General features: G+C 36.8%; 1 protein-coding gene across 1 annotated transcript in view; it reads left to right on the plus strand.

Annotated features, from left to right (window-relative positions):
• Window positions 1–13,320, plus strand: part of Col19a1 (collagen, type XIX, alpha 1) — a 304,391-nt gene that overhangs the window by 85,707 nt on the left and 205,364 nt on the right. Inside the window, exons 10-11 of the mRNA XM_013504411.1 lie at window positions 202–246; window positions 2,627–2,671. Coding sequence (XP_013359865.1) covers window positions 202–246; window positions 2,627–2,671 — 90 coding nt within the window. The remainder of the gene's footprint in view (window positions 1–201; window positions 247–2,626; window positions 2,672–13,320) is intronic.

Here is a 13,320-nt window from a genome sequence, read left to right on the forward strand (position 1 = left end):
TTAAAATTAAGCTGGTAGTTTTGCAGTTGTGAGATAAGGCATAGATGGAAACCCCCTTTATATAGTGGGTATTCAGTATTAGGCTACATTTCCCTACAACATTAGGGTTATTGAAGACCACATGCACATACACATACACAAATGTACCTGTTCATTTGTTTTTTTGTGGCTAATACAGTTGATTTTGTGTGCTTTTTTCAGGGTGAAAATGGCTTACCTGGGGTTCCAGGCTTACCTGGTCAAAAGGTAAAGAGTTTTTGTGTGTTGCATATGAATGAAGACTTTTAACATCATTACAATGGAATTTGTACATAGTATAGTGGAGATTCAGAACATGTATTTGACAAAACTGAATTCCATCAAAGATTCTTGGAAAGCTAATAACCGGTCTTTCCAAAGACCCAAGGAAGCAATTCTTTCTCAAGACCACTGAAGGAAGAAGGGCTTTATCAGAGAGCTTCAACATCACACTCCTTTAAAGAAGTCAATGACAGTGCTTCGTGAGGGCCCTGGAAGTAGAGATAGCCACTCTGGAAATGATTTTACTGCTTATAGCCGCAGTCTAAAATGTGTAGTAAAACGATTTTTACTGCCTTGGCCTGCACTTGACAATTTCTCATTTGTCCTTCTTTTTAACAGCTCAGATTGCATTACAAGTAACAGTTACAATGACATAAAGTGTTAAATATTACACAGATGTTATAGATGCCAAATTTCTTCCAAATATGTGTTTCAGAATGTCAAATTCATGATAAATAGGAAAGTTTCATTGGTGAGGCTTCTGTAGGTCTTTTTCTTTCTCAAGGTGGACTTCTTTTGTCCCTTTCTGCTGTCCAAGGACCACTCACTCACATACAGCACGACTGTATGTGACCAGCATTCTTGGAAGCACAGGGACTGGTGTATTCCAGTTTTCTGGAGGGACAGGGGTCACTTGTGATGAGGCCTCCTGTCATGGTACAGCCCAGATAATCCCAGCATAAAGATAAGCATTATTGGTGCAAAATTAGATGCCCACCAAAGCCAAGAATAGCATTTCTAAACAAACTTTACAGGTTTTAATCATAAGATGTCAGAAGTTGCTATGAATTTAGAGATTTCTCTGTAGCTAAAAATATCATTTTTTGAAATACGTGCACTTACAGTTACAGCTTTAAGAAAAAAAATCTTCTGTTATTTGGCCCAAAAAAGATAAGACCTTGAACTGGCAGCAATGCAGTGGCAAGCTTCTGAATTTCTTCACAGCAGTCCTAGACAAAATCCATTGATACAGCGTGTGCCACATCTGCCAGGCGAGTTGCAAGCCAAAGGATGTGCAGATTCATCTTCTGGGAGATGGCTTTGGACTTTCTAGCAGCTGTTTGCGGTGGCTGCATCCTGCTGACATGGGACTGGTACACTGGCATGGCCTGGCAGCTTCAATGTCAGCTTGAGTTAACAGATCAAGTTAAAGTACATATTTCAGGAAAAACAGTAGAAAAAAGCTAGATCGTGGTGAATATACCTACAAAGTAACCTATTTTCTTTCCTGATAAATGAGGTAAAAGTATTGTGGATCATATGTATATGTATGTACCTAAATCTATATGTATATATACATAACACCTAAACCTGTATTTGATTTTACAGATATATATATATATATATATATATATATATATATATTCCCAAACTCTGTATATGCACATATAGGAGAAGCTGGCATTCCTTTTCATATAATTGATATAGATTTTAATGATACTGATGTCCTCTGTTGAGACATTGCAGAAAAAAATCTTAAGAAAGCTTCCACCTCTTATCTCTGAACGCTGGGACTTCTCCCTAAGTACTTCTTATGTCAAGAAGGGGACATAAAAAGAGCAGAGGGAACCCACAAACTGTCCTCAGCACTTATGCTGTCACCGTGAATGCCAGACGCTTAAGAGGTGGCCAATGAATGTTTGCTGAATATATGAAAAAATATCAGTACTGTGAATACTGTGCCGAATTAACTGGGGAAATAAGCTTATCAAATGAGAGAGGATTTATTGAAGAAAAGGGACTTATGTCCTTTAGGATAAATATGGCGAATGGGAGCCAATAGCCCTAAAATCGTCAGTCCTTTCTGTAAGTGAAAGGCAGAAGTAGAAGGTAGGTGGGAACATGGTACTGGTGTCAGAGCAGGAGCCAGGCCCCATGGTTGAAACGTGAGTTGATTCACCGTACAAATCTCACTGCAATGACAGAGCATGGTAGTCTACTTTCTAAGAAGTCTGGAGCCAGTGAAATAAATAGTAATAATAACAAGAATGGCTAATAGTCCATGCTGGGGACTAGAATGACACCTTCACTTCGCAAAATAAATCAGTGAGGAAGGTACTACTTATCGTACTTATTTTATACATAGGGAAATTCAGGTTTTTGAATATTAAATTACCTTTGCAAGTAATGAAGCAACTAGGAAACTGTTCCTTTGGTATTTAAGAGTATTTAGATTTTGGGTTACTTAATATTAGTGTTTACAAGATAGGAATAATTATTTAAAATTAGTGATCTTTTTCATTGTTGGAAGCTTTATTGCTATAAATATTACCTGTGTTATAAGTATTGTTTCTGTTACTAGATGTACCATGTTTCTCTTCTACAGGGAGAGCAAGGTTTTGAAGGCATCAAAGGAGAAACTGGCGAAAAGGTAAATCTCTCTATATGTTCCCTGTATAGATAAGTTGTACTCTTGAACGTATTTTCAAATGTTGTAAAGCTTCTGTCATAAAGCTTCCATACTGAATTATATAAGCACTTCAGTACTCATAGAAAGAACTGCAAATATTTGCCTCCATTAAAATAGATCTAATATTTTGATGATATCACAAATCTTTCTAAGCTTATTTAGATGTAGTTAGACATTTCTGTTGAATACCTTCCATGGATACGTAAAGGATTCAAACACTTATTAAGCACCACAGTTTTATGTCAGTGTCCGTGATCCACCGTATCCAAGTCTTTGCACAAATATTCACTTGGTTTATCAATAAAATTGTTTCCTGAAGGAACAAATAAGAACTAACTGTAATAGGATGTCACACAAAAGAGATGGCACACTATAATTAGAACAGTTTCAAAGTTTAGTAAAAGGCTGATTTTAAAGGTATGGGTGACATATAAGAAAACCACAAGGATTTGTAATATCCCAGGTCGGCATTCAGCAGACCCTTTAACTCCCACACAATAACTGGAGCCAGTGACAAAGAGACCCATCGGGGAGGTTGGGACCAGGAGCTGAGCAAAGCAAGCAGCCCAAGGCAGTCTGTCCAAAGGGGAGCCAGGGCCAGAAACTGCCACTCCTGTCAATCCAAAATGAAAGCCCCTTATCGGTGCAGCCCGCATAGTTCAGCCTGCCAAGCCCTAGAGCGTGATGGGTAAGGTGGGTAGCGGACCTTGAAGTACCAGCCCCCTATCCATAGGGCTATCATCTCAGGACACCTTCTTACAGAACGAAATTCTGTGTGGTTAACTTGGCATTTTAAGAGAATATTTTGTTTCAATAAATAATTACTGAAGTCGTTTGATAGATTAAATGGAAAACTACTAAATCATTGTTTCATGAATATTTTTATTGTTAAGTATCAAGAATAGAAATGCCTGGTCCAGAATTTCCCTTCAGATGATCATTCTAAAATGCTTCTGCATTCCAAAAATCTACTTTTGTTTTAAAATAAAACAGCCACACTATCGCTTTTTGTTTCATAACTCTTGTGTACATCAAATGTCATGTAATTGGAATGCCAGGAGGAGGACTATATCATCACAAATTAGACAATGTTGCTTGCATTTAGCTTTCTTGACAATGATCAGTTATTTGCCTCTTCAATAAGTATTTATAGAGACAATGAGTGTCTATTATAATTATAAGACAAATTACACATGTTGTAAGCTACATAATAATTACTTGCCCCCACTGAACTGTTAGGAAGAAAAAAAGGATAGCCATATGATTACCATGAAGTTGGGGAGAATTGCATTCAATTATGATAATTTTAAAAGTGGGTCTCTTTTCAACGAAAAACTCCTTAAACATTTTTGCTTTAGAATAACACTCACTCCGAGGTCATGTCTTTAAAGACATGCTGTATTTATACATACTGATGATTTACCAGTGGAATTTTATCTGTAGGAATAAGTGAGACTCGTCAGTGTCACACATGTTCTGTGTAATATAGTCACTAACATGCTAAAACCTTACTTTGTATATGCAGTTGAATTGTTTGGGAATGAATGCGTTTTCACAGGCCAAGAGGTAGAGAAAAAACAGTTGCTACAGTTTGCTTCGAAGATTTCTGTTCTAGTTCCTCATATCTACTAGCTTGCATTCAAATAGCCATACTTATGCAGAGTCATTGAAAGGTGTCTGAAAGAAAACCTCAAACAGAAAAAAACAATAATCAAAAGAGAATCACAATTCTAATGATTGACAGTCAGATGTAGGAGTCAGGTAATAACCCTTATGTTAAAAAATGTTCTGCTTTGATTATTACTTATTGTGCATGCTGAGAAATTCATGTGCCCTGACCCATACCACATATATTTTTCACAGAGACATAATTGAGATCATGTGGTTGACTATTTTTAGAGGAGAGTTAAACAGGAGTCTATGAAGCATTCATTTCAGTGTTAGACCAGCATGAGGTTCTTGGAGCGCTTGCAATGTATTAGTTTCTGAACACAACCAGTCTAATTTAAATCTCAATTCCTTGTGGGAAGCTGAGTGTACAATTATAAAATGACCCGCCTTTATTTTTTTAAATTCCTTCCTTACGCCCTTGTCTGTATTTAAAATTTGCCAGTTTTGAATGACAGCAGTTGCCAAATAAAGTAACAAAAAATAAGAAAATAATTTAGTGAATGGTAAGGGTTGTCATATGTACCAAGGACATGTAATTATGGTCAAAAACATTAACTTTGAAGGATAAAATATTATGTGGGGATTTCTAGGTGATAATTCTGTAATCAAGTGGAGACCACGTAGAGAGATCTGTTGCTTCTTATTTTGGCTAGAAAACTAGCCTTCAGGCCAACTTAGCTCACTAGACTAACTGGCATCTAAAAAGTAGAATATACTATCCTTAGTACAAGTGCAGAGGAACTCATTTGAAAGTGCAATCATCCCTTGATATCCATGGGAGATTGGTTCAAAGCCTTCCTTGCAATACTAAAATCTTCAGGTGCCTAAGTCCCATATACAAATCCCATGTACACCTTACCTCATCTCTAGATACTTTAAATCAATTCCTTCATGATGTTTGCATAGTGTGATTGGAGACTATGTTAGAAAATATTTTCAAATTTGAAATGATAAAGTTGCTTTATGTATAGAGGAAAAGTATTATAGAAAAATGAAACTCTTCATTAGAGTGGTAATATAAATATGGTATCAGACAATTACACCAACGAATGATTTTGCTTTTTAAAAATCTAATGTCAGGTGCTCCTTAATTTTAGTTAAAGTAAAATTGAGATAGACTAAATGGAAAAAGCGGGTCAAAGTTGAAATGCATTTTTAAGAACTTCACTCTCAAAGCTTTCTTGGCAATTATGCTTAATATTCAGAACTAATGTAAGAATGTTAAATACTGTTATTATGAATATAGCAGTTTCCCATCATCACTTTAAAGTGGCTGTCAATATGTCACCTTGCTTCCTTAGAATCCTCTCTTGGTTCATCTTATAGAATTTTACTGGGTAGCAGCCTGTTACACAGTTGTTTCATTTACCCTGATAACGTGTGGCAAACTTCTACAATATTTAGTAAGGAATTTCATTCAACAGCTGACTTGAAAAATTAAGAAAACAGATGGAATAAAATAGCAACTATGACTTCAAAAATCAGACCAATTTATCTGTGGCCACTGCATATTGGTGTGGGAGTAACTATGCCAACTTCCAATTATGCATGGTAGCAGGCAGTTGGGACTGGGTGACAGCAGTCTACATCAGTCATTACAGATTGTGTGTTGAATTTTCTCAGTTCTTGATAACGCTAGTGTCTTGGTTACTTTTCTCTCATTGCTGGGACAAAATACCTGATGCCCAAAATTAAGGAAGGAAAGGTTTATTTCGCTTACAGTTTGTGGAGGTTTCAGTCCATGCTTGGCAGATTACAAGACAGAGTGGCACCTGGCAGAGAGCTACAGCTCATGGCAGCAGAACACAGCAAAAGCAACAAAACACACACCGGGAGGAAATGACCAGAAGCACCCTCTTCCTCTCCCTTACATATGCAAACTATCCACCCCAGGGCCGGTATAGCTCTCACAACCATAATCAATCATACTCTGAAAGCCTGCCCCATGACCACATGAGGCTTTGGGGGGACACCCAGACACAAACTGTAACAGCTAGTGAATAGTGCTAGTAATTAATGTGAAATATAGTTAATCCTCTGGAGTTGCATCACTTAGTACTAATTATGGAATATCAAAAAAAGGGGACTTGAGAGACACACAACAGACAAAAGGAGAATAATTATCAGGGACCATCGTATTTCATGAACATTAAAGTCTTGAAGCACTACTTTCAGTGCTTGTGTAATATTCCACTCTGTGATACAATATTTTGTTTGACCAGTCCCTTGTTGGAAATTTAAGTCTTTCCTGTGTGTGTCCTTGGTGATGTCGGCAAAGTAATTCCAGCTCAATAATAGAAGTAGAAGCCAGGCTGGAGTTTGTTAAAGGGTGAACTACCGTATGCTTGACATAGTAAAGAGACTGTGGAAAATCCACTTCAGAACTGGCTGTGGAGGGAACAATAAACAGTAGCTGGAAAAAGTGTGAGCTGCTGAAGAAAACTTTGTTAAACCACAATCCAAAGCAGTGTTCTAGGTAGAAAATATTCTTAACTAGAAAATTACAGATGGCTTATCCTTCCAGAGGACTGTCAGACTTAAGCCAGTAATCATATATTTTTAAAATTCCATTAAAATCAACAGCAAAAATGTCACCATTATTATTTAATAATATTCTAGCATTCCTGGCCAATGTCAGTTTTACTTCTAAACTAAAGCATAACTGAAATCTATCCATTTCTCTGCATTTACCTCAAAATTAACAAATCTGAATTATTTATTAGCCACTTTCTAATTAATCTGCTTGTTTTCACTTTTGTCCCTCTCCTATCTATTCTCCAAATGATAGCCAGATGGATCTTTACAGAACTAATCACATGCTCCAATTTTTAAAATATTTTAGCTGCTTCTCATTATGTTAAGATCCAAATCCCTAACATGTCACACAAAGCCCTGCACAGCCTGGCCTACACCTGCCTCTTGGAACTCATCTCTCCTGTCTCCTCCCCTCTGTTGTGTGTGTGTGTGTGTGTGTGTGTGTAGGGCGGGGGGACTGAGGATTGAACCCAGAGAGCTTATACCGAGCTATAGATTTTAGCCCATTTTTCTTACATTTTGGTTGGAGTCCTGATCTCATTAAGTTTTCCAGGCTGAGCTTTAACTTGTCATCCTCTTGCCCCAGCCTCCCAAAGTGGAGTCTACACTCACATGTTCTGCTTCTGCTTCAAACACACCAGTCTTCTTTTGTCTCAGACATGTCCATTGGTGTCTCCACTGCATGGAATACATTTTCTTTTTCCTTAACTCACTTCTATTTATTGATTACACCTTAAGATTCATTTTCTTAGCTAATCTATTATGTAGTCCCCACCGCCAACCCTTAGCTGGGTGTAGTGACACAATTGTGTAACCCTGGATACTCAGAAGGCTAATGTAGATGGATTGGAAGAATGAGGCCAGTTTGTGCAATTTAGTAAGACATGATCTCAAAATAAAAAAATAAAAGACAGAATGGGAATGTGGCTCACTGGTAGACCACTCCTGAGTTTAATCTCTCATATCCCCTCCAAGAAAGTTACTTTCTTGGAGATTTCCTTCATTCTTTATGCATTTACCACAATTTTTAATTGTAATACAAAATTTCTGTTTAGTTCTGTGATTCCCTCAATAGATTAGGAGCTCCGTGAGGGCAGGGACCTAACTCATTGATAGTTTTATCTCTAATGCCAACACAATGCCTAACACATAAAAGAATGCAATCAACTCATAACAACGGGAGTAGTATAGACAAGGTTAATTAATACTGCTTTTTAGCTTTCTAAGATATTTAATAATTGTTTTGATGAATTCAGCATGAACTCTGATTTTTTCCAGACCCCCGCTATTGAATTTGTGATGTATAAATACATGCACAGTGTATTTAATGTTTATGTATTTACTATATGACATTAATTTCATATATATGATCCTTAGAATTGTGTTTCAAACAAGACAATACATAAAACATTAATGTATTTCATAGTGTCCTAAAATATCCACAGAATAAATGGGTTAATGTCTTTCAATTTTTTTTTAAATTTATGAATTACATTGCCTTTTGGCAGGTACTATTTAGCTCCTTATTCTATAAAAAATGCACTTCTTTTAATACCATGTATGACCATGGCTTTTCAGTTGAGTGATAATGAGTGTCAAAAGCCACCTTCTGACTCCTGTAACATAATTTTTAGTTGCACTTACAGTGGAACTTGAGACTGTAGTGACATTATGCTTGTTTTGCCATGGAAATCTATCCATTTATTATTTTGTTATTTAAGGACAAAGAAATATGGCAATTCAGAGGCACGTAACTAGAGATAAGTAGAAAAGACACGGTCCTTCTGTTTGCAATAATGATGGATACTTGACATTGCATAGTTTCCTGCAAATCAATGCTGAGGATAAGAGTGGTTGTGCAGTTTGCTGACTTTTGCTTGCATGTTGACATTCACTCCACTGTCTTGTCTCTGAGCTCCAGGCTTGGAGTCACCTTGCATTTCCAGTCTTGGGTTGTGCTGCCTCTTCGTTCTTGTTCAGGAGCTCCAAGTGTCTTTGCTCTGCTGGGCCCTCCCCTGTCTATCTCCACTGCCTTCTTTTCCACTTGCTTTACTTCCATTCCATCCATGCCTGGCTTCCCTTGCAGGTTACTTTCTTTGGTTTTCACTCTGGCAGCTTTAAAAAGGAAAGACAGCTTTCACTATAGACATTTAACCTATGAATTTACGAGCAGGTGACTTAGGAACACCTTTAAGGGAAAGCTGTATCATGCAGTCCCCACTGCCAACCCTTGAGCATTTCCAAATGAGACTGAGTTTTAAATTAAGAATAAGATAAAGGCCACCCTCACATTTAGTGATAGTGTTTAGTGCGTTAAAAAATAATGTGGTTTTCAAATTTGAACAAAATGCATTTAAAAATTAATCCAGGAATTGCTTCTGCTTAACATCATCATCAAATATTCACAATTTTTGTTTTTAGTAATTCACTTAATAAGTTACCTTATTAACTGAATGTCTTTGTTTGAGCTACACCCCAGATGGTAGGAAAATAATTAATTCAATATCACCAAATATTAGTTGACAGATGGATTATTTTCACTTAGAAGCTGCTGGCAGAAGAATTTCACAATCAGTCTAAAAGCCATTCACTGTACAGGAATTGCTGAACAAGTGTGTCCGGGCAGAGCTGAGTAGAATTCCAGCACACAGGAAAAAGAGGTTGGCCCAGCTGCGCTTGCAAGTGGTCGATGTGCAGTGACTGGATGTGAGAGAAGTTATCGTCTAGGCTTATGATCCTCTGTTGCTTCTTAATCTAATATCATCAAGAAATGATCCTGGTTTTTACCTTTCCTTGCTAATCCTTACAATCCCCGTTAAGCCGCATAACTCCCCACTGGGGATCTGCAGTAGAGCACAAACGAGGTAACACACAGAAAACCATTCACATTTGCTTTGTCTCTCCTACATTTTCTTTAGTACTCTTTGTTTACTGCTGAGGATCAGATCATATGATCAAAAGTAAAGGTAAAATTATAAAGCATTGATGCCCTGGCCAAACGTTTTGTCAAATGTTATTTTAAGTACTGCACTTGTCCGGCCCTGGGAAGTGTGGCGATGCACATGGCCTTAGCTGGCTCTGTTCCCAGGGCTCACTGATCATCGTCTCGCCTTTACTTGTGTATACAGATGAATCATGGAGTTGAAATCATGGTATAAACCACAGGGCCGGGACACTCAGAAGCATCCAGTGAACAGGTCAGGTGGAGGATTCTTCCTTAAACGAGTGAGGACTAAGGAGATCAACTGAATTTAGTCTCATCCTTTATTCAGATTTTGATACAGTGATCCAGCAGGTTCTGGTTATTAATAATAATAACAGACAATTCTAAATTCATTAAGCCAAAATCTAGTCCCAGTCATTTTGATCATCTGTCCTAGTTTCATGACTGGTAAACTTTTGGAAAATTTAAGACTGTCACATTTTGCTGGACACTTCCAAGACGATTTTCTCAGGATTGACTTATACTCTTCATGGCCTTCATTTGTGATACAGTAACTCACTGTTACTGTTACTGTCATGTTCCCAGTATCCTGCCTTATTTTGAGTAGTGAATAATCTAGACTGCAGGATAGAGTAAAGGAGTTAGCAGAGGTGAGTCTTAAATCAGCTCCAGCTCCCATTAATTGTGTGGCTATTTCCAAGTCATCTTGTGGAAAAGGAGAGGGTGAGGTGAGATTACCTCTGGAATTACAAACTTTTAGAGCAAAAGTGAGTCTCAAAATATGTAGGATCTGTACTACTGTCAGGTAGTTGTGTTCTTGAATCAAAATGTAAGCATCTGTACTTATGTGTAACCACTTTCAGCTTTGGGTTTTTAGCCTGGTATTCTTACTGGTCAACTTTTACTTTGACCTTGGCGTCTATTATAGTAGTTACCTTTTACAGCTTTTTAGTGGTCATGAATTTTATATACACCAGTTCTGGGTCCTTGGCTAACTAAGTGAATATTGACTAAGAAAAGGCCAGTGTTTAACACTGTGGTGCAGTATTGGAATGGTTTTCTAAGGCCAAACAGAAATGAAGATAAAATGATATCCTTATTTAACCACTTATTCATTACCTCACTAAAATTTAACTCACATCTGTCCAACACATCCTTAGTTAAAGGTTTTACCAAAGTAAATAAACTGGAGTTATATCATTTGCATGAGTTTTGTTTTTTGACATGAGGTTCTTCTTGAGAAATATCTTATTAATCACCTTATTCCTTAAAAACAGCTTAAAGTTGTTTGTTTAGTAATCAAATTTGTAATTCTGTCAAGGATCTATATAAAAATATTCATCATTCATTTATATATAATCATTATATAATTATTATTTATTATCAATATATGTGAATAAGGAAACATTGTATCTAAGCCTTTTCTTCTGTAACAGTCTCAGAGATTCATGTCAGTGATTAATTTCCATGAGCCTTAGTTATCAATCCTTAATCTATTCTCTCCTATCTGAATAACTGTTTGGTCTCAAGGGCAGTGAAGATAAAATCAATTAAAAGGCCTTCAATTTATTTTCAAAGCTATTTGATGTGAATTGGAACCCAATATAATACCTAATTCCTTCTAAATAAAGTCTGAGTTTTTGAATACATTTATTTGTTAAATCATTCATTTGACTATTTAGTGCTTTATACCAGACTCTCTGTCCGGCAGTAGCACAACAGAGACGCAAGAGGAAAAACCTACTTTCATAGAACATGTGTGAAGTGTTTGACTGTGGTTAGCAGGGGATACAGTAGGAAAGAATAAAAGGGAGCACAAAACTTCCTAGGAGAGTGAAGTGAATTTGGGTAATGATTCATAGTGAGTCCTGAAGTGTAGGTAAGAGTTCTCAGCAAGGGAGAGGCATGTCAAACAGTTCATTCAAAAGTACCAAGCAGACAAATTACAAGACTCTTAGGGAACCAGATAAACAATATAGTGTGTCAAAATGAAAAGTAGGGACCACATCGCTTCTCGGCCTTTTGGCTAAGATCAAGTGAAAAGTAGGGACCACAAGAGGAAGAAAAAGGACTGTTAAGAAACTGAGCACAGCTTCAGACAGGATTCTTAAGGGACAGAATCACCAGTAAATAACATTGAGAGAGTCTCACTGAGCATTTCGCTGTAGACACATCTGGTTTATTGCCCCTGGTAAAGGGGCTGCGAGACCCCCAGCGTTCAGTGTCTGCAGGAACATTGACATTTCTGGAAGGATTAGCACACTTAGAAGACCATTCCAGGTCTCTAGGCAGAGCAGCAGAGGCTGTGTTCATCCCTTTGAAAGCCTGGGGCTGGAATAAGTAGACTTTCGCTAAACTTTTTGCTTGGTATTTTCTGGGAATTTCTGATGCTCTTTATTTTATTCATTAATTTATGGAAACTGAGTATTTTAGTCTAATAGGAGAAGTTGATTTTGCCTTTGCTTTTCTGCTAGTTAAGGTCTTACAATAGCTTCATCTTATCTTCTCTTTGATTAAAGAAGGAAAAAAATATAAAATATAGCCACTTTTATAAGTTAACAAGATTTAGCATTTGATTCTCAAGTAAGTAGTGACTTTCTCATTTTACCTACTAATAAACAGCCATGATCCTATTTTTTTAAAACTTATAAAAAATGCTCCAAGTTTTGAGTGATCTAAATCCCAATATTTCACTACTGCATGCCCAGTATTTTTCTGTGGGTTTGTTCCTCAGTTGTCACAGAAATCCTCAGGGATTCTAAGTGCATAACTTCTGTGAACTGACCAGTGTGTGAGTCCACAGCAGACCTTGCTGTCACTCCCTCTTTGTTCTTGAGAGGAGAGTAAGAAATATCAGGTATGATTTGAGCTGGCACCTTAAGCTTTTGCTGTCTTCCCTGAAAATGAGATATAGCAGTTGAGAGGTATATTTCAACATGGCCATTAAGAAAGGGTGTGTGTGTTTAACATTTTACCTTATACCTGTAGTTTTAATCTTCATGGAATACTTAGAACAATTTGATTCCTTGGCAAAAAAAAATTCAAAAAGATAGCAAAACACATTCTTGGATATAAATAATTACAAAATCAAGAAATAAAGGAAAGCCAACCAAGTAACCTTAAACCAAAGAGTACATGAAAAGTAAAATTCATAGACATTAGTGCCACAGGAAAATATCCTAAAATCTTAGGGACATATCAGAAGCTAAATGAGGGTGAAAATATCTAGAACAAGCCTTGTTTAAAGAATAAAATACAAAACTAAATTACTACCTTATACAATAAAAAGTCTCAAAATAAAGTAGAAGCAAGTTAATAAATATGATTGATAAAATTGATCAAACAGAACACTTATACATTGTAGGAGGGAAAAGTAAATTTAAAAACTGGTTTCATAAATGCCCAATAAAATGGATAAATGAAATTCAACCAAGGAAACAGTAGAAAATGGAAATAGGAA

Source organism: Chinchilla lanigera, unplaced genomic scaffold (assembly GCF_000276665.1).
Source record: "Chinchilla lanigera isolate Chin_1 unplaced genomic scaffold, ChiLan1.0 scaffold00087, whole genome shotgun sequence".
NCBI classification, from domain to species: Eukaryota; Metazoa; Chordata; class Mammalia; order Rodentia; family Chinchillidae; genus Chinchilla; species Chinchilla lanigera.